The 18,357-nt window shown below is 32.7% G+C and overlaps 4 protein-coding genes and 1 long non-coding RNA gene across 8 annotated transcripts; 1 reads left to right on the plus strand and 4 right to left on the minus strand.

The window, feature by feature from the left end:
• Nucleotides 1–719: 719 nt before the first annotated feature.
• On the minus strand, nt 720–1,467 carry LOC145104443 (uncharacterized). Its single transcript, XM_079041691.1, has 2 exons — nt 1,300–1,467; nt 720–1,028 (listed from the first exon to the last, which is right to left on the minus strand). The coding sequence occupies exons 1-2, from the start codon at nt 1,465–1,467 to the stop codon at nt 720–722; spliced, it is 477 nt and encodes a 158-aa protein (XP_078897817.1).
• A 2,048-nt stretch (nt 1,468–3,515) lies between these two features.
• LOC145104444 (uncharacterized) lies at nt 3,516–5,433 on the minus strand. Its single transcript, XM_079041692.1, has 6 exons — nt 5,428–5,433; nt 4,370–4,459; nt 4,143–4,308; nt 3,929–4,042; nt 3,708–3,843; nt 3,516–3,669 (listed from the first exon to the last, which is right to left on the minus strand). Exons 1-6 carry the CDS (start codon nt 5,431–5,433, stop codon nt 3,570–3,572), a joined length of 612 nt encoding a protein of 203 aa, XP_078897818.1. The 3' UTR covers nt 3,516–3,569.
• A 3,210-nt stretch (nt 5,434–8,643) lies between these two features.
• LOC145168595 (uncharacterized) lies at nt 8,644–10,031 on the minus strand. The gene is made up of 5 exons (XR_013741952.1): nt 9,764–10,031; nt 9,607–9,659; nt 9,434–9,499; nt 9,018–9,141; nt 8,644–8,717 (listed from the first exon to the last, which is right to left on the minus strand). It is a non-coding gene; the product is annotated as an uncharacterized LOC145168595 (long non-coding RNA).
• Nucleotides 10,032–11,043: 1,012 nt separating this feature from the next.
• LOC145104119 (protein MEI2-like 5) lies at nt 11,044–15,300 on the plus strand. 4 transcript variants are annotated; one of them, XM_079041400.1, is made up of 10 exons: nt 11,052–11,222; nt 11,429–11,468; nt 12,008–12,555; nt 12,637–12,795; nt 12,871–12,987; nt 13,117–13,268; nt 13,346–14,414; nt 14,487–14,555; nt 14,629–14,805; nt 14,908–15,300. In XM_079041400.1, the coding sequence occupies exons 3-10, from the start codon at nt 12,016–12,018 to the stop codon at nt 14,941–14,943; spliced, it is 2,319 nt and encodes a 772-aa protein (XP_078897526.1). In that variant the 5' UTR covers nt 11,052–11,222; nt 11,429–11,468; nt 12,008–12,015; the 3' UTR covers nt 14,944–15,300. The 4 variants fall into 4 exon arrangements, 3 of the variants coding, with proteins under 3 accessions (XP_078897526.1, XP_078897527.1, XP_078897528.1); XR_013707004.1 differs by lacking the exon at nt 14,908–15,300 and having other exon boundaries at nt 11,044–11,222; nt 13,346–14,376; nt 14,629–14,708; XM_079041401.1 differs by lacking the exon at nt 11,052–11,222 and having other exon boundaries at nt 11,233–11,468.
• A 79-nt stretch (nt 15,301–15,379) lies between these two features.
• Nucleotides 15,380–18,018, minus strand: LOC145104120 (uncharacterized). Its single transcript, XM_079041403.1, has 5 exons — nt 17,940–18,018; nt 16,961–17,296; nt 16,354–16,858; nt 15,907–16,244; nt 15,380–15,830 (listed from the first exon to the last, which is right to left on the minus strand). The coding sequence occupies exons 2-5, from the start codon at nt 17,234–17,236 to the stop codon at nt 15,666–15,668; spliced, it is 1,284 nt and encodes a 427-aa protein (XP_078897529.1). The 5' UTR covers nt 17,237–17,296; nt 17,940–18,018; the 3' UTR covers nt 15,380–15,665.
• Nucleotides 18,019–18,357: the final 339 nt, after the last annotated feature.

Raw genomic sequence — 18,357 nt, forward strand, 5'->3', positions numbered from 1 at the left:
AGGCCTGGTTAGTGTAGATGTCGAAGTCTTTACTTCGAATGTATGTATTACATACGACATCTTTAGAGGCCGAAGCTTAAATATTTAGTCCTTATGTATTTTTTGTAATGCGTTTGTATGACCCTATAAATAGGGTAAGTGTAGGAGTCGAGAGTACTTTTTGAGAGCTTGAGCACTTGTACTCTTTGTGTTCTTGTACGCTTTCAAACATAATCAAAGCGCCAAATAGATTCTATTTACATCTTTGTTCTCAATTCATTATGTTATTGATTTTGTTCAATATACTCGATTCAAACGCACTACAATCTACGCAAGTATAATCCAACATCTGATAATAAATGTCCTTGACTTTTGCTAATGGTCATAGCGAAACAAACAACTATGGGGAATTGCCTCCGCTGAAAACGGAATGTGATTTTTTTATCATACGGGGTTAACTTCATGCGAGCTATATAAGTAGTCTCATTGAAAAATCTGCCATACATGATTCAGGCTTCAATGACGTGTCTTCCAAGCCTTACGATCTGTAATCTAGTACCATTACATAGTCATTTGGTTTAGTCGATATTACAAAGTAACATGACCGAAACACCTTTTGTTAGTATAAGTTTATGGTTGGGAATTCCAGAAGCCTTAAAACCACTCAACACATCTGGAGAATATACTGATTCCTCAAAAGAATCTTGTGCCTCAGTCTCACATACAAAATTTGAACTCAGTTACGTTTTACCTTCATCTTTCATCAATTCTAACATGTAGTCATTGATAGCATCGACTTCTTCATTTGTAGGGACCAAAATAGCTTTATCTTGAAAATACGATGGATCATCAAGATGGTTCTGAAATGATGAATAAATGGTGGATACAATTGAATGAATATGGTCACCCGTAGAGGGAACGATAACATCATCTAGAAATTCAACTTCAACTTCACAATCATTAGGGTCACCAATAGTACATTCACCAATTTTAAGAATCCATTCAACAAATGATTTTGTCTCTTCGAAATCATTGTTTGGACAACCGACCTGAAACCTCATGTTAACATTCAAATGTAAAACTGTAGAAATTTATCTTATGCCTATGACCAACCAACGTGTAATCTCCTTCGTTCCTAGCCATACCAAATTTAGTGATTTTCCTGACAGCTCCTTCATTGAACAAGGCTTGAAATACATTGATGAGATTTTTTTTTGATTGTTGCTTGTATTTTAGTGCCCTGTAGGTCATAACCCATGTTGGATTATTGAACATAATATATTAAAATATTAGTTTATTTTAATTTAGTAAAATTATTACCTGTTGGTCCATTAAAATCATTTCCAAGCTGCTCAACATGTTTGAGTTGTTTTTGTAAGTCTGCTTCCAAAGCATGACTACCTGAACACGAATATTCCATGTTTCCTTCGACGCATCGATGTCAGCAAGACTATCAAAGACGATTTCATCGCCACTATTATTTGCCATTTCACCTTCTGCAATAACAGAATATAATTGTATATATGATTCACAAGTACACTGCTATAAGGGCATAATGTTAAAATCAATTTGAAGAACAATTGAAAGTAGGATGTTATCTTGTCAAATGCCATCAGGGTTTGAAATGGTCCCTTTAAAATATTATATAACCATTACAAAAATGCTCCATGTAAACTGAATTGTTTAAAAATGGTAATCTGAAATTTTTAAAAAATTGTCATGTAAACTGAAATTTTTTAAAAATGGTCCTTAGTTCTGTTAATAGCTTTGTAATCATAATAATTACATAAATGATCCCTGTAAAATAGAAATAGAAATGCACAAATTCAAAACATTACAAATTAAAGTCAAAGTATATTGCTATTAACTAAATACGTTAAAAACAAAATAGAAACTACAATCCACTTTGTATCCACTGAACACAGTTATAAAAACTTTAAAAAAAATGAAACATATAAGATCACAATGGTCAAATAAATTTGAAGGACAATCAAAAGTAGTTTTTACAATTAATAGAAATTAAGAACATCATATTAAAGAAGGAACCTGGATGACGAATGTGATGATGCAAAGGGTGATGTTGTTCGAAAGTGATGCTGCAAATGGTCTGAATAAAACATAATTGACGAACAGCAGCACATGATTTATACAACACTTTCAACAATGATTATGGAAATGATATCAAATTTCGAATTATTTGATTCTTTAAATTTCAGCGACGATATCTCTTAATCTTGTAGATACGTTTCATATAATAGATATGAATTATTAAAAAAGAATATAAGAAAGGTAAAGGAAGAAACGAAATTTACTTTAAAAAATTATTATGAGGTTTAAATGAGTTGAATACATTCCTTTTATAAATGACGTTAACATTAAATCAGTTAGACAAGCTTTCAAATTTAATGAATATTAATTTAATTTAATTTAATTTAATTATATATTAACAGAAAAATGAAAAAAATGATGATTTGCCAAGTATAATAAAATTAAATATGAAAAAAAATACAGTTTACCCTTTTCTGGATTAAATTCGTTTATAAAATCCATCAATTTCATATTGAATAAAAGATCGATAAAAAAAGTAGGATGCTAACTGTGTATATATGAAAGTAGGATGCTAACATGGTCCCTTTGAAATATATAATTCAAGAAATGATCCATGTTTTTACAAACAGCACGTGAAATAAACATAGAGGCAATAAACTTCTTTTGACTCCCAAAAACCATTTCAATATGCATTAATAGAAATATAAAATCATTCACATGACATGAGGGTTATATTATTCTAAGAGATGATTGTCGAAATGGTTTTGAGTGTACATTATAGAAAGAAATCAAATATGATTATGATATGAGTTATAAAATACAAAAAGATGTTATACACAAGACATTACCTTTAAATAATCATGTCAAGCATAAACATTTTTTAGTTATAATTTAACATAATGATACAAATGTAACAAAACATGCTTAATAATATAACAAAAGTAAAATACAAAACCAGAATATAAGGTTTTTTTTTTTTGTCAAATTTGTAATTTTTCTTGAAAACAAAATACTGAAAAGGTAAAATACAATATATCACGATAAACTTCAGTTGTAATACCTGCCTTGCTAATTTTGTAGAGATTCTTGATCCAACAAAATGGTTATAAGTTGAGTTTTTTAGACCACCATCTCCCTCTTCCTTGTTCTTCTTGACAACAACTCATTTTACTAGTAAAACTTTCCCAATATAAAAATCTTGGTAATACCTTTTTAGCTAACTCTTGTGATATAAATACAAATTAAAAAAAACAAAGTATGTTGGAATCACTTTTAGATTATGACCTATCTGTTCTAAAATTAAAATATATATATATATATATATATATATATATATATATATATATATATATATATATATATATTTAAGTATGTATTCCGAAACAAAGATTTTCCCCACAAAAAAATAAAAAAGTATTTTGAAAGGAAGCTATGATTTTCTTGTATAAAATTAAAACCTTTTATAGTCTTAAAGTCGCACCACCTTAAAAAATACAAATTAAATAAAATAAAAGTTATAAAATTTTATAATATTACAACCATTAACACACAGTCGAAGCACAACCTTTAAGAGATTCTATAAAAATATCTTCATTTAGTGACCTCCCTACAAAAATCAAACAAAAAAAAATCAAGGGCAACCTCTATGAAAGTATATTGCAATTTCTTGGATTTTAAACGAAACGTTTGTACGAAAGATTACATGTACTATGTGAAGTTCATCAAAGTTTACAACATTCAAAACACCTTTGCATTGATAAACATCCATGTCATATTTCTTTTCCCAAAGAATCTCCTCAAGCCATAAACGCACCTACATAATACAAAATCTATAAAAATAATAATAATAAACAATAAACTATAAACAATTACATATTTTGAGGTTATAAAGTGATACATATATCAAGATTAAGCTGATGTGAATCACAAATACACATAGTCCTCACGCCACTATGATGAAGATCTTTTGTAGTTAGTGATTTATTTTCTTCTAGTAATTGTTTCAGATGTGCAACTTGTTGTGATGTAATAGATTTTGGGAGTAAAAATGTCAAATTGGTATGATATTATTGAGAATAAAAATGTTTATTTAATAAAAAGGAAGGATAAATTACTAACCAAAGCATCATACACTTTGCAATCTAATACTATGGACATATCTACTTGACAACTCACAGAATAAATTATATTAGCAAGTGAACTAATGCTATGAATCTCTTTTTCCAGTTCTTGTAGTGCATTTGGAGAAACCAGATCAACCTTGTTAAGAATTACAACATCCTACAAGAAATGATAATTGAAAACTGAGCATATGAAATTATAAAATAATAATATCACATACTGCAAATGCTATTTGTAAGAAGGCTTCAGGAAATGTTGAAGAATCTTGATGCTTTTTGAGCTGAAAACAGAGATTTTTGGCATCTACAACCTATCCATGAATAAAGTTTAGTAATTTAAAGATTTTAGTTTCATCATTCGATATAATGTAAAACCCCTTTCTTAGCCTATCTCACAAAAAAAAAATCAAAGAAACTAAGGTAAAAAATGATATAGCCAATGCATCAAGCACAACAAATACAATCTAGTTCAAGCAACACAACATGATTTAGGGCTAAAGATCGAAACCCAAATAAAAAAATAAATCAAACCTGGCTTTAAAAGCTTCAATTTAGGGCATCGTTCATTTTTATATACATTAAAAGAATCGATAGAGATAATTACTACCAGATAAATCCAATGAAGACCACCATTGGTAGTTGCTGATTAGTTGTTGATCAGGAAAGATGCTCCTGTTCATAATTTCTTACGTTTTGAATGGAAATCCATAGATCGGTACTGTTGATTTCGAGGGATGGTGATGATCGCAATTGTTTTTATATGAGGAAGCGTTCGATTATAGGCATATCAGCAGAACGTGAGGTGGAGGCGTCGCTAGAAGGGGCGTAATGAAATCCATTTAACTGCTGAAATCTTGGGATCATATATAATCCGAGTTTGGAAACTATGGACAGGTTACAGAGGCGCGTATGTATTGTTCAAAAGAAAGAACGTTTGAAATTTCACGATGTCAACATTTTGACCTAATTTGATCTAAGGGTGGAAAAGTTATAAGTGAAACACAATCAATAGTCTTGATTGTTGAATGTGATGTCATAAGGTTTCTCTTAGATCGAATGATGATGATTTTTTTCATCATACTTATCTTTTTCAAACAACATTGTTTTTACAAAGATATCACTATGATTTACATACTAATTTCATATTATGTAATTTTAAGTTTCTATTTTTTTAACAATCATTTTTATAACTATAAAAATTCATTATCTTACATTATATAAAAAACATATTGCTTTTTGTATTTCTAAATTTTATTTTTTATAGTTTACTTTCATAAACCATCATCGTTATGTGTCAATACTGGAATATATTCAAATTAATTTTGTAGTTAAAAGGTGTTAGAGTTCGACATTGGAACTCAAATGAAGTGGTTTTTATTGGAACACTCCAGAGGTTCATATTATAGAGTTGATTTTTAGGAAAAACTTACACATAAAAACACATAAATATTCATCTAGAGGAGTGATTTTATTAAAGAAAGGAAAAACTGAAGAAGGATACTGGTGACCAATTAAATGTAAATGAACATGTACTATTTGAATTGGAAATGACATCTTATCATCATGAAGACGAATAAACATATTTCAGATCGAATAACGAAATGGAGAGAGATTGGTTTACCCAATTTCTTTGGTGCTACCGCTTATCTACTTTAATGCTTATGTCATGCAGTTCTTACTATTGGGGCTCAAAGAAGGGATCTCTTTAACCCCTCTCAATATAGTGAGAATCCAGTACCTTAATCGAAGAATAATGGAGCTAAAATTAGTGAAAGAAGGAAGTTAGTTAATCAATCAGAGAAGAAGATGCAAATAGCCATAGGAGAAGCGTGCGTTTGAAACCTAAAGAGTGAAATGTTTTTCCATTTCTTCGTTCTTTTTTTTTTTTTTTTTAAATTCTCCGCCTAAGACAACTTTTCATTTCCCATCGTTTCTCTATAATTAATAGAGAATTAAAAACATGGTAAAGAATCTGTTTTGTTTCCCAATTCTTCATTCTGTGCATTAATCGAACAAAAGACATTCCATTTCTCTCTACCAAACATGCCATAAGGGTTTGAAGCTAGATGCAACTTTTATTTGTTGTTCACTTAGTTACAAGACTTCTTCAATGGGTAAGTTCATAATAACATCATTTAGGAGATTTATTAATGTCGAGACCTAGTTGAGGATGATATATGCTACTAGATGGATGATGTTAAATATTTCGCCAACCAACTTAGAAGCATCTTGTCTGATCTAATCGTATTAAGACGCTCCCGCCTTCCGACGGAGAGGCCAATCCATCTTTACCCACCCACTCAAGCTATCCATCGGCAAAGCATTGATCATCGATGTTATTTAAGAGATTATGGGTAACAATGAGAGGCTGAAATTACGTACTTCGAGTGAAGCCAGGAAAAAACTTGGTCAACACGTTTTTAAAACCTATAAATACCCCCTAGGTTATTATCACAAATAGATCTAAGTTTTTTTTAGGCAGAGCAACGACTTTTGGAGTAAGGAAACATTGGAGAACACTACCAATAATAGCCTTTTAATTTGTAAAAACAATTGTCAGTTACATCTTTGAATTCATGTTTTTAGCTATGAACAGCTAAAAACCCTTCTTTTTCGGTTTCTAGCTCGACTTTTTGACTAAATGTACCTTAAAATATAAATGTACATACTAAGAAACATATAAATTTGAGTCGAAATGTACCTTAAAATATAAATATTGTTGCATTCAATTTTGCACCAAAGCAATAAAAGCCTTGTAGTATACAAAAGCTTTCTATTTTGTATTTATTACATTGACTAAATGGTCGAACTTGTTGATTTAAACATTGTATTTTCTGTTCTATAATAATAACTAGAAAGGTTTCCCCCGCGTTGCGGGGGTTGGAAGGTAGCTTTTAGTTTTTCTGGAGTTTTTCCATTGCAAGTGTTTTTCCCCTTTCATAATTATATTGGAAACAATTCAACGCAAACTGATAAATTAAGAAACGGCATGTGCTATTTGTGTACATATCGATTAGGCTGTCATGTTCAGGCGACATATCGATGTGCATTTTTTCTTCACCAAGAGTGCACTTCATAATGAGAATTACTATCGTCGAATCCACTTGTGACGGGGATTTCGGCTAATTTGATGCACCTAATGGACAATAAACAAAACAGGTTGTGAAAACAAAAAAATACAAAAAAACTTAATGCACAGATATACAAAAATATATTGCTATTTTGGAGTCAACATTTTAAAACCAACATGTTTGTCCCTATGCTCTGTCAATGACAAAATCTATTCTTTGGAGCTGAAAAAGAAACCAACAGGAGTTTCATTATCGAAGGAAGTAAAACTATAAAATATTTTAAATTTTAATATAGAAAAAATAAGTGTATTCATAATTTGTTCAAACCTTTTGGCCCATTAGGAGAAGGTTTTAAGATATTTTGCAGTGTAAGAATCTTTCGTTCAGCCAGAAACTCAAAGACCTGCCATGGATAATATGGTGATTTAACAATTTGTGTATGATATTAACTTTCTCACACTTTCTAATACTTACCTTGAGAAGCTTTTCTAATGTTGGAATCTTAATGAACTCTTATCTGTAATGTCTCTCATTAGGTTGTGTAACATTTGTAAACCTGTAAATTCAATAAATAAAAACAAAACAAAATAATAAGGATTTTAATGATTAATAAGGATCACATAACCATCTGTATTTTAAAAAAAACATTTTGTTTCGTATGTCTACACAACCAAGGCATGTTGATGGCTGATGCAAATTCCAAAAACAGGAACGTTTCCAATAATGCCCTTCACCATCTTAACGAATCTAGTACGTACGTCTATTTTATATTCTTATGTGATTTAAAACAAATAGGGTGATTTGGTTTCAGAAAAAACAGTACAAAAATCAAGAGTTATATGAAGCAATCTAACCATTTGGAGGTGAAACGACTGCCCCGAAGCAACCCATCTAACATTGTTGCAGATTGGAGAGACAAAATGCTTGATGGAATTGGCACTGTAGCATGTAAAAAGGGTTTATTAAAAAAAGTAAAAAAAAAATAGTTAAAAGAGAAGTAGCCACATACCCATTTTCGCCATGCATACTCCATGGATTTGTTTAATTTCTTTAATAATGCAATTTCCACGGCCCTTGAAGCCTGTCTTCATCAAGAAATCATTCAAATTTCTTTCTTACATTTTTCAATTTTCTTGCTCATCCACCTAACCAATTCAAGGGCAACATGGGTTATCAAGTTTACCATATTTTTAGATTATGAAAATTTGTCAAAACTCACTGAATATCAAATAAATTCCTTTTTTCTACATTTAAACTTAGGACCAAATACTATTAATTGTACCATTTTATCCTTATGATAAAAATGGATTTATGCATCAAACAAACTCTGCAATCAAAATAACCAATAAATTCTCAATTCAAAACTTCAAAAAACTATGCAAAACAATCAACAAAAACAAACAACATCAACCTTGAAATCATACCCTGCATCGATCTTTTAACCTCTGATTAACCCCTTGAAGTGAACGGCCAGTCAACCAAGAAATTGTACACACATCTGCATTAGGATGTACAGAGTTGCATTTAAACAAACAACATCCACCTTTAAACAGAACATTAATTTACATATGGAAAGTATTATGTTTAACCTTAGAAACAAATAAATTTAGCCATAGACTTGTGCTTTAAGGCAACCCTAACAGAATAATCATTAAAAGTTACAAAAAAAACTCAAAAAAGCAAGTGACAAATTTCTTATGATATTCATGTTGGAAACACAATAATTATCCACAGATGCAATTAGCCAAATTTAAAAAAACCTACCAAAATACCAAATTCATTTGAAAAGTTGAGTTACCTTCTGTATGAGGATCAACAATGAATTTTCTCATGCAGTCAATAAAGTTGGTCCCATTAAAATGATCCCCACCAATGGCTACACATGTGGAATGTCCTAGCCCAACAACAGTAGTTTGGTAAACCTATAACAAAATGAACAAAAAAATCATTCAAAAAGTTGCATAGAATCAGAATGTTTTCCAAATTCATAATAAATGAATTAAACTCAACCCAATCCAATAAAGTGATATGAAATCCGTTTGTGAAATGATAAAGTACATCTAAAAGGAAGAGAAGAAAAATAGGAAAAGTGAGTCAGGCATTTCATCAAATAGCTGGTGGCCACAACTTTATCCCCAATTGTAAACATCTTAGTTTTATGTGCATATCCCTACCATTCACGAATCTGAAACCATAAGTTTGCTCAATCTCTACCTCATATCCTTCATACCTTTCCTCTTCTTCTGTCGCTGATTCTTCTGCTCCATTGTCCGACGATGCCTACATACACACAAAAGAAAAAAATCTCCAAAATTCATAAGCTACGAATTGCTGTATAGAAAACACAACAAAGTACAAAGCCAGAAAAAAAATTAGGAGATACTTACAATCGATTCTATATGAAAACATATATTTGTAATCAACAACCAATCGATTGGTCCTACTCAAGTCCAAAACCAAAACCGGAAAGGAAATTAGGGGCGAGATAGTTAGAATCAAATAGAAGTGTAACCTTCTTCAAATCCGAAATTAGGAGTGAGATACCTGGAAGTCATAAATCGATGTTGAAACCCTTTCATTCTGAAATAAGACATCGATCCATAAGAGCCCTCTCGACATACCAGGAAAACGCACCGCAAAACTCACAAACCCAGCTACAGTCACCACAGTCGAGGTACTGGGGAAGGACAGAGAGGCCATCAAGACGTCGACACTTCCGGCGGCCACCAATAGGGACAGCAACCGACGACGAAGCGGCGTCGTCAGCAGTCCGCTTCGCCGGAACAGCCATGACATAATAAAACGACGACACAGCGGGAAGAAAGCAAGCAAAATTACGACAGTAGAGGAAAGAAAAGAAGAATAACAGAGGAATATTACCTAAGAGAGAAATAGGGAGTGAAGCGGAGAAACGGAACCGGATGACGAACAAAAGGGAAAGACAAAGAAAAAGAAAGAAGGATCTGCAATTAAAAAGCAAAACAACAGGAAGAAGACACGTGGAATAGAGTAATATTTGACACGAAATAGGAACCCGATTATAAAAACACTATATATACTTATCTTTACCGATGGAAAGGAACATAAAGAAGATAACGAATGCAGTAAAGAATCACAAAGCAAAGTGGCAAATAAATGAAAATATAGGGACCCAGATGGTAACCACAGGGACCAAAATAGAGAAACACGGTTGAACGTTTAATATAATAATAATAATAATAATAATAATAATACATAATCTTGTGTTTAAAGAAAAAAAACATAGTTGTATTATTTTGAAACAAATAAACATAAACATCAGTTTAATAAAAAAAATTAGAGAACTAATCTTGTGTTTAAAGATTAATCATTTAATAATATATTGTAATGATTAAGATGTCACTCATAATAAAATCCTATCGATTAAAAAGTTTGACATCCCTCCTCCCCAAAATGCTACGCTTTCCCTTTTTAAATTGGATAGAAATATCTGGAACATTTTTTTTTAATCAAAGTTAATTTTAACTATATATCTTTTGTAAACTATGGATTTAATTCGTTAGCTAGATAATAAAATATAAAATATCATAGGAATGTGATGCAACTTGAAATTAGAATAACCACTTTTATAATTTTTTATATTAGTCGATGAGTTTATATTTTTAACTTTTTTGACCGTTAAAAATAATTAAATTTAAAAGAAGAGATGAATAATCAATGAAAAAACCCTGGTTTAAAAGATAACTACTACAAAATTACCAAACTACTCATTATTTATTTTTGGGGTCCCTTATTTTTGGTAAACGATAAGTACATACACATTCGATTGGAAGGCCAAAAGAGTAATTTAACACCTTTAAGTGTTCTTCGTTTACTAGCAGACTGTGCTTACGGACATGAAATCAGATTTAAATGCAGTTCAACACTCAACAGTCCACACCTCTTCTCGCTCAAATCATTCTGAAATTTGTTCACTTTCTTCTCCAATCACAATTTTCTCTCTCTGCAGATATCTATAGATTGTGTACGTGTGTTTCTGTTTACACTTTTTAGTTTTTAGAGAGAGAAAACATCACACACACACGCACAAAGCGCAGACGTCTCCAGTCTCAACTCTATTTCTCTTTCTAAACTAAAAAAACATTCTCTCCGATCATGGCAGAGATGTTTTCGTTGAAGTTTTTGCAGATTAATATGGGTTTTTGATTTGTTTTTTTTTTTCTTCTTCAGTGGAGACATCTTTTGAAGTTTGAAGTTTGACTTCTTCAGGGTATCGTTTTCTCTCTCTCTCTCTCTCTCTCTCTCTCTCTCTCTCTCACACACACACACACACACACACACAGAACCAAGGGTATGTGTGTAAAGCTGTAAGGCCATTTTACTTTTCTAAATTTATTTCTGGTTTGAAACATTTATTGTGGATGTGATTATTCTAAAATGGGTTTCATGAACTTGTTACTTTTTGGAGTTTATAGAGCAGAGGTTGGGGGTTCAGTTAGAATATGGTATTTTATCGTCAAATGTTACTTTATTTTGTCGGTGTAATTGATTGATTGCTTTGCATGTTGTGATCGATGTTCAAATTTACTAATTTGGGGCTTGTTGGCTTGGATTACAAAATCAGTAACGATTGTAATGATTATCAGCAATTATTGCTTTTCATTCGGAATCCATAAGAACAGTTCCCCTTTACCTTTTGTAATTTCCTCCATGGAATCCCCCTTTCCATAGCAAAAGCTGCTAAATGCAATGATTATGCACGTATCTGAGGGTTTATATGTTTTTGATGATTATAGACTTTTCCTGTAGGTCTGTAAATGATAAAATCGATGGATTTCTCAAAAGCGGTAGGAAGCAGAGCAACTGGAATGTTATCTGGATCGGATACTTATCACGCTTCAAATGATGCCCCTTTTTTCTCAAGTTCATTACCAGTTCTACCTCATGACAAGTGTGTGAAAGGAAATGGTTTGCTTGAAGATATGGAAGATGATGGAATTGGAAGCTTGTTACCTGATGAAGATGAGCTTTTATCTGGCATGATGGATGGTCTTGATCTAAATCTAAATCCATTTCCTAACCATGAGTCGGATGAGATTGATCTTTTCGGAAGCGGAGGGGGAATGGAATTGGAAATGGATCCGGAATCGGAATCAGATAATCAGAATTTCAGCATGTCAAAGGTAAGTCTGGGTGATGGGATTGTTAGTAGCAATGGCATGAGTCAATACATGAATGGAGTTGGAAGTGGAACAGTTGCTGGAGAACATCCATATGGAGAGCATCCTTCAAGAACTTTATTTGTGCGTAATATCAACAGTAACGTTGAGGATTTAGAGCTACAAATGTTGTTTGAGGTATAGTTAATATTTACCAAAAACAACTAAATTTGTAGAAAAAGTTAAAAGTCTAACATATTATTTATATGTAATTTGTAGCAATATGGTGATATTAGAACACTGTACACTGCATGTAAACACAGGGGGTTTGTGATGATATCTTATTATGATATTCGTGCTGCAAGGACTGCTATGCGTGCATTACAGAATAAGCCTCTAAGAAGAAGGAAATTGGACATTCATTACTCGATTCCAAAGGTTTGATTTATAATTTTTGTTAATTTCCTAAGTTAATTTAAATTGATTATTAAATATGGATGATGATCTGATTAGGACAACCCATCGGATAAAGATGTAAACCAAGGAACATTGGTTGTTTTTAATTTGGACCCGTCTGTTTCATGTGAAGATCTTCTTCAAATCTTTGGGGCATATGGTGAGGTGAAAGAGGTAATGGTTTTCCTTATTAAGTGTAGTGTTTGATATGATGCAAAGAGGTAAGTGTAGTGTTACCTTATTTATTCCATTATTACCTCTTCTGTTATGATTCACTAACACTTCCATTCCATGCAATAACAGATACGGGAGACACCGCATAAAAGGCACCATAAATTCATAGAATATTATGATGTTAGAGCAGCAGAAGCTGCACTCAGATCTCTTAACAGGAGTGACATAGCTGGGAAACGCATAAAGCTTGAACCTAGTCGCCCAGGTGGCGCCCGCCGAAAGTAATTAACTTCCATTTCCAATTTTACCCTTGTTTCTAAAAACATTTTATAATTCTTATATGAATGAACATCATCAGCTTAATGTTGCAACTAAATCAAGAATTTGAGCAAGATGACGCACGAAGTTTCAGACTCCAAGTAGGCACCTCGATTGCCAGCTCACCGCCAGGTGTGTGGCCACAATTTGGCAGTCCAATAGAACGACACGGTACTGTACAAAATCTTAGCCACAGTTTACCTGGATTGGCTTCAATCTTGCATCCACAAGCACAGCCAACAAGAATAGCATTACCACCAATTGGTAAAGATCATTATGGAAGAAGTAATGGTAATAATACTCAGTTTGACCAGATGTTCTCAACAAACAATGGATCTGTTTTTCAACAGTCTCGTTCGCTGCAAGGGACAGGGACAGGGACAGGGACAGGGACAGGGACGATATCGTCATTTGGTGCTTCGAGCTCGACTACTTCAGGAATCGAAACCTTATCTGGTGCACAGTTTCTGTGGGGAAGTCCTACCCTTACCCCCACCACCAGTCAACCACCACCTCAACCTTTTGCTAAAGGGTTGACCACTCATGGGTTTAGCGTCCCAGGGCAAAATGGTCATTTCCACCATGTCGGATCGGCTCCATCTCCATCCGGGATGATTCCATTTGGTGGTGGCCGTCACCATCATGATTTCATGAGTCCTTCAACTTATGGTGGCCAAATGGATCGTGGTTTCTTGAATTCTCATGGATCTGTGAACAACATTATGGAAAACAGTTCATCACCTAGTTTCAGCAACATGTCAATGTCATCTCCAAGGGTATTCCTTGGAAATGGGCTGAATTACTCTGGAATAGGATCCATGAATAATAATAATAAAATAGAAAGCATGGCCATGGCCATGAACATGAACATGAACATGAACATGAACGGAGGAGGGCGGAATCGAAATGGAAACCAGCTGCAGATGCAGATGGACAACAAGAAACAGTTTCAACTTGATCTTGATAAGATCAAGAGTGGAGAAGATACGCGGACGACTTTAATGATAAAAAATATCCCTAACAAGTATACTTCAAAGATGTTGCTAGCTTCCATTGATGAAATTCATAGTGGTACTTACGATTTTCTCTACCTGCCAATCGATTTCAAGGTATAAATTTTCTACCATTTTTTTTTAAAATTTAAATTTAATCTTGCTGGCCGTTTTTTGTTTGATGCACAGAACAAATGTAATGTTGGGTATGCGTTTATCAACATGCTTTCACCGATGCATATAATCCCGTTCTACCAGGTCTTTTCTTTTCTGAAGACAATTTAGTTGAGTTGCGTAAATATTAAAAAATTATTTTGTTGGTTGTGTTAAGGCGTTCGACGGGAAAAAGTGGGAGAAGTTCAATAGTGAAAAAGTAGCATCATTGGCATATGCTCGAATCCAAGGGAAGGCGGCACTTGTCACCCATTTTCAGAATTCCAGTTTGATGAATGAAGATAAGCGATGCAGGCCTATTCTTTTCCATTCTGAGGACGTTGATGTTGATCAGGTAACAACAGTAACACATAACAATGAATACCTTTTTCCTTAAATGTTTTTGAGTATAAATATGATTATTAGGGTTTTTGTGTGTGTTATATGCAAATTACAGGATCCACTGGACCCGACACCATTTTCAAGTAAGTAGTGCAAAAAAGGATGTTGAATCGTACATATATGTTTATTATATATACAACAAGTAGGAAATCCCACCAAAAGCAAAACCAAAAAACTAGGTGTGTTGCTATTTTGTGAAGAAAAGAATGAAAGAAAATGAATGTTTTGGTAGTAGATATTATAAAGAGGTGAATGGCCTTGAAAATGTATAGGTGGAGATAATCTCCTGTTTTTCACCTCTACACTTCATTTTGGGTTTCTTTTGTTAACAAATTTGAAGTCATATTTTGGGGGGCAATTGTATAGTGGAAAAAGGAAAACTTTATAACTTTGTATCTCTTGTGTTTGATATTAATGACAGAAAATCAGTGTGTTGTGTTGTTTGTGATGATTGATGCTCCCTCCAGCTTCGTATCTCTTGCATTTTTAATTCCTTCCCATCATCTATCAAACAACATTTACAATCATACACAACTTGTTTATGATTACATTATATTATAATCACAATAAGAACAAAAAAAAATGGAACACCATTGTCATTTGGATAATACATATCGCTAAATGCTTGGCAACAACTACATAGTACATGCATCTATATCTAAAAACAAAGAAAAAACTTATTCTGAGTTTCTAAACTATTTAATTAACTGTACAGTGCAAAAAACAATCTATATTAAAACACTAACTACACTACACTAGTGATGTATTATTGTAAAGATAATTTATGGATAATTTGGAGGTGTAATTGAGAAATTAATAAGGCACATTGTTACCAAATCTGTTAGCAATAATTGGACGCACATCTTCAACGTGAAGCAGAGACTCAAGAAACGGTAGTAATGAAATTAGGGCACAATCTGATGGATCATCAAACCAACTCTTGATTGGAATCCCATTATTCACTTGCAATCTGAAAACCTGAAACTCAAACAAACCTTTTATTAGACAAAATTTTCATCCCTTATCAATCTGATTATAAGCATTCTATTTGTACCTGTGGAGAATTGTCAATTATGACAATTTTGGCAAGATCAACACCTAAAACTGTTAAATCCTTTGTATAACCTCCATCTGTAAAGATACATGAATCTCTATAAGCTCTACGAGAGATCATCTTCCCATCTGGATCCAGTATATCAACAAGCTGTTTTGCATAAATGCTTTGACTGGCTGTGAATATCACAATATCAAACATTTCCGACACTTTTTCCAAAAATGCCCTTAGGTAAGGTCTCTCTTTCACATACACAGTATGCTCCTTCAAACTAGAAACTACTTGAAAACTGAAGTCTGCATCCTTACACTGTTCCAGTGAAGAGTGGACAAGTGTTTCTGTTTGTACACCAATTAATTCAAACAAATTAAAACATTTCACATGAAACTTTAAAATTATCAATAAAAAATCTAAACTAAAAAAAGAAAGAAAAAACATTTTTCTTACCATCTAAATCAAGAACTAGGGTGACAGATTTCGTTTCCCTTGATGCTTCCTGGGGAATTTCTGTAAAATCAAGAAAATTCCTGATGAACATTTGTGGATTCAAGCACTCTAATGGATCCCATTCTGGAAAAGAATTCACATCATATTCATATTCCTTTAATTGATGGATCGCCACATATATGCTTGATTCTTCTGAACCAATGACAGGTTTTGGATGTGTGTTACCACTACTATCTTCATGTTGACTGTTTGACTCGATGCTATCTTCAAGAAAAGGAAGAAGCATATACTCATCAAAACAAAATTTGTTCAATTCATCACGTTCATAATCAAGTAAGCGTGTAGCCTCTGAAATGGTGGTATATGCAGAATTTCTTTCATTGCGTGAGCTAGACACAATCATATCAGAAATGAAAAAATCTGAAACATTGATATTTGGTTCAATGTCAATGTCAATGGACTCCAGTATAGGTGAAAAGATTGTTTCTATGGTTGACGTGTGATCCTGCAATTGAAAATACCATAAATGTAAGCAATTCTGATTCTAGGGTTATGAACAGAAAATGGTTAAAAAGACTTGAAAAATATCATGGTTTGAATGTTTTACCATGCTATAAACTATGCCAGCATTACTTGAAGGTGATATATGCTTCTGAAATTGAAGAATTTCTTCATCTACTATTTCACAACAGTTGGTTTCATCACTTCTTATTTCCTGATTGTTAGATGTAAAAGTATCAAGTTCTGCTTCTTCATTCTGAAAATTCCGGGCATGAGAGAAAGAGTTCTTGGATATCTTGCTTGATTTTTGACAGACATGGAGACCACGGTTTTCTTTTAGAGAGTCTCCTGATGATTTCGTCTTCATCTTTAGTGATGGCATTTGATTTGTATCTTTGATATATATCACGATCTTGACTCAAGAACATCAATCACTAAATGTCTGCAAAAGAACGTTTTTAGATAGGAATAAAGCAGGAATAAGAATAGTTGAATCTTAAATCAACAATCAATCCTACTATCAGCTCAAAGCAACTCAACCAGCTAAGAAACAAAAGAAAATGGCGAAAAATCTGAATTAAGAGAAAAGGCATATATTTGGATATGTAGATCTAATTTTTTTCTGATATCTGTATCATGTATGTGAGTCGTTCCTTACTTCGTAATCACGATCCAGTGCCTTTAAACATAAAAATTCAACCACAATTAACAAAATCCGAATTCTAATTTCAACAAAACATGATTCCAAATCAAAGTCAACACACGGAATTCACTAGATACACACAACTGATTAGAAAGAAGATGATCATAGATAAAATATGATTTTTGAAGAAATAGCAATTCACAAAAGTAAGCAAAACCTAGAAGAATTCTACACTTTAATGGAGACCACGCTGGTTTATGAGGCTGAATCAACAGCAATGAACTCCAAATTCATATATGCATATACATATATGCCTTGATTTAGATACATAACAAGAATTACTTACAGAATTTTAATACTGCTCGAGTGATTTGAACTAATGAAGATGAAGATCATACAAGTTATCAATTTCAACAGTAAAATCAATCCTCGGTTATCTTACCTGTGTAGCAAAATCAAATCCATGTCCTCTCTCTCTCCCCACTGTTTGACGCGCTTCTCTCTCTCTCTCTCTCTCTCTCTCTCTCTCTCCACTCCATATATAAGAAGCGGGTTTAAAAATTCATTTAAGCCCCACTAGTTTTTGAAGAATGCAATATAGTCCTTACGAAATCAGTATTGTTATAAAACAAGAGAAATACAAAACCAAAGTGCATTTCCAATGCCACGTGTAATAAAAAATAATTCATCTTTATGTAATGAATTAAGTAGTATTTTTCTTAACTATCAGTTTGGAAAATATGTATATTTTATAGGTTGTACAAAATAATAATGTAGCATTAACCTAGCTAATGTGAAAATTATAAATGGTTGTGATAGATAATTAGATTATTTGGCCAATACCTTATATAAACCAAACC

Source organism: Lactuca virosa, chromosome 4 (assembly GCF_052849685.1).
Source record: "Lactuca virosa cultivar CGN04683 chromosome 4, Lactuca_virosa_CGN04683_v6, whole genome shotgun sequence".
Taxonomy (NCBI): Eukaryota; Viridiplantae; Streptophyta; class Magnoliopsida; order Asterales; family Asteraceae; genus Lactuca; species Lactuca virosa.

Bases quoted from the DNA above. Each gene is read 5' to 3' on its own strand.
- LOC145104443 (XM_079041691.1), bottom strand. From the start codon at position 1,467: ATGGCAAATAATAGTGGCGATGAAATCGTCTTTGATAGTCTTGCTGAC. The intron at 1,029-1,299 runs GTAATAATTTTA...ATGAGGTTTCAG, and splicing joins TGATTTTAATGGACCAACAG to GTCGGTTGTCCAAACAATGA.
- LOC145104444 (XM_079041692.1), bottom strand. The intron at 4,043-4,142 runs GTAATTTATCCT...CATCACAACAAG, and splicing joins AGTGTATGATGCTTTGGTTA to TTGCACATCTGAAACAATTA. The intron at 3,670-3,707 runs GTTTAAAATCCA...ACTTTCATAGAG, and splicing joins ATCTTTCGTACAAACGTTTC to GTTGCCCTTGATTTTTTTTT.
- LOC145104119 (XM_079041400.1), top strand. From the start codon at position 12,016: ATGATAAAATCGATGGATTTCTCAAAAGCGGTAGGAAGCAGAGCAACT. The intron at 12,796-12,870 runs GTTTGATTTATA...TGATCTGATTAG, and splicing joins TTCATTACTCGATTCCAAAG to GACAACCCATCGGATAAAGA. The intron at 13,269-13,345 runs GTAATTAACTTC...GAACATCATCAG, and splicing joins CCAGGTGGCGCCCGCCGAAA to CTTAATGTTGCAACTAAATC.
- LOC145104120 (XM_079041403.1), bottom strand. From the start codon at position 17,236: ATGCCATCACTAAAGATGAAGACGAAATCATCAGGAGACTCTCTAAAA. The intron at 16,245-16,353 runs GTAAGAAAAATG...GTGTACAAACAG, and splicing joins CCTAGTTCTTGATTTAGATG to AAACACTTGTCCACTCTTCA. The intron at 15,831-15,906 runs GTACAAATAGAA...TTTGAGTTTCAG, and splicing joins TAATTGACAATTCTCCACAG to GTTTTCAGATTGCAAGTGAA.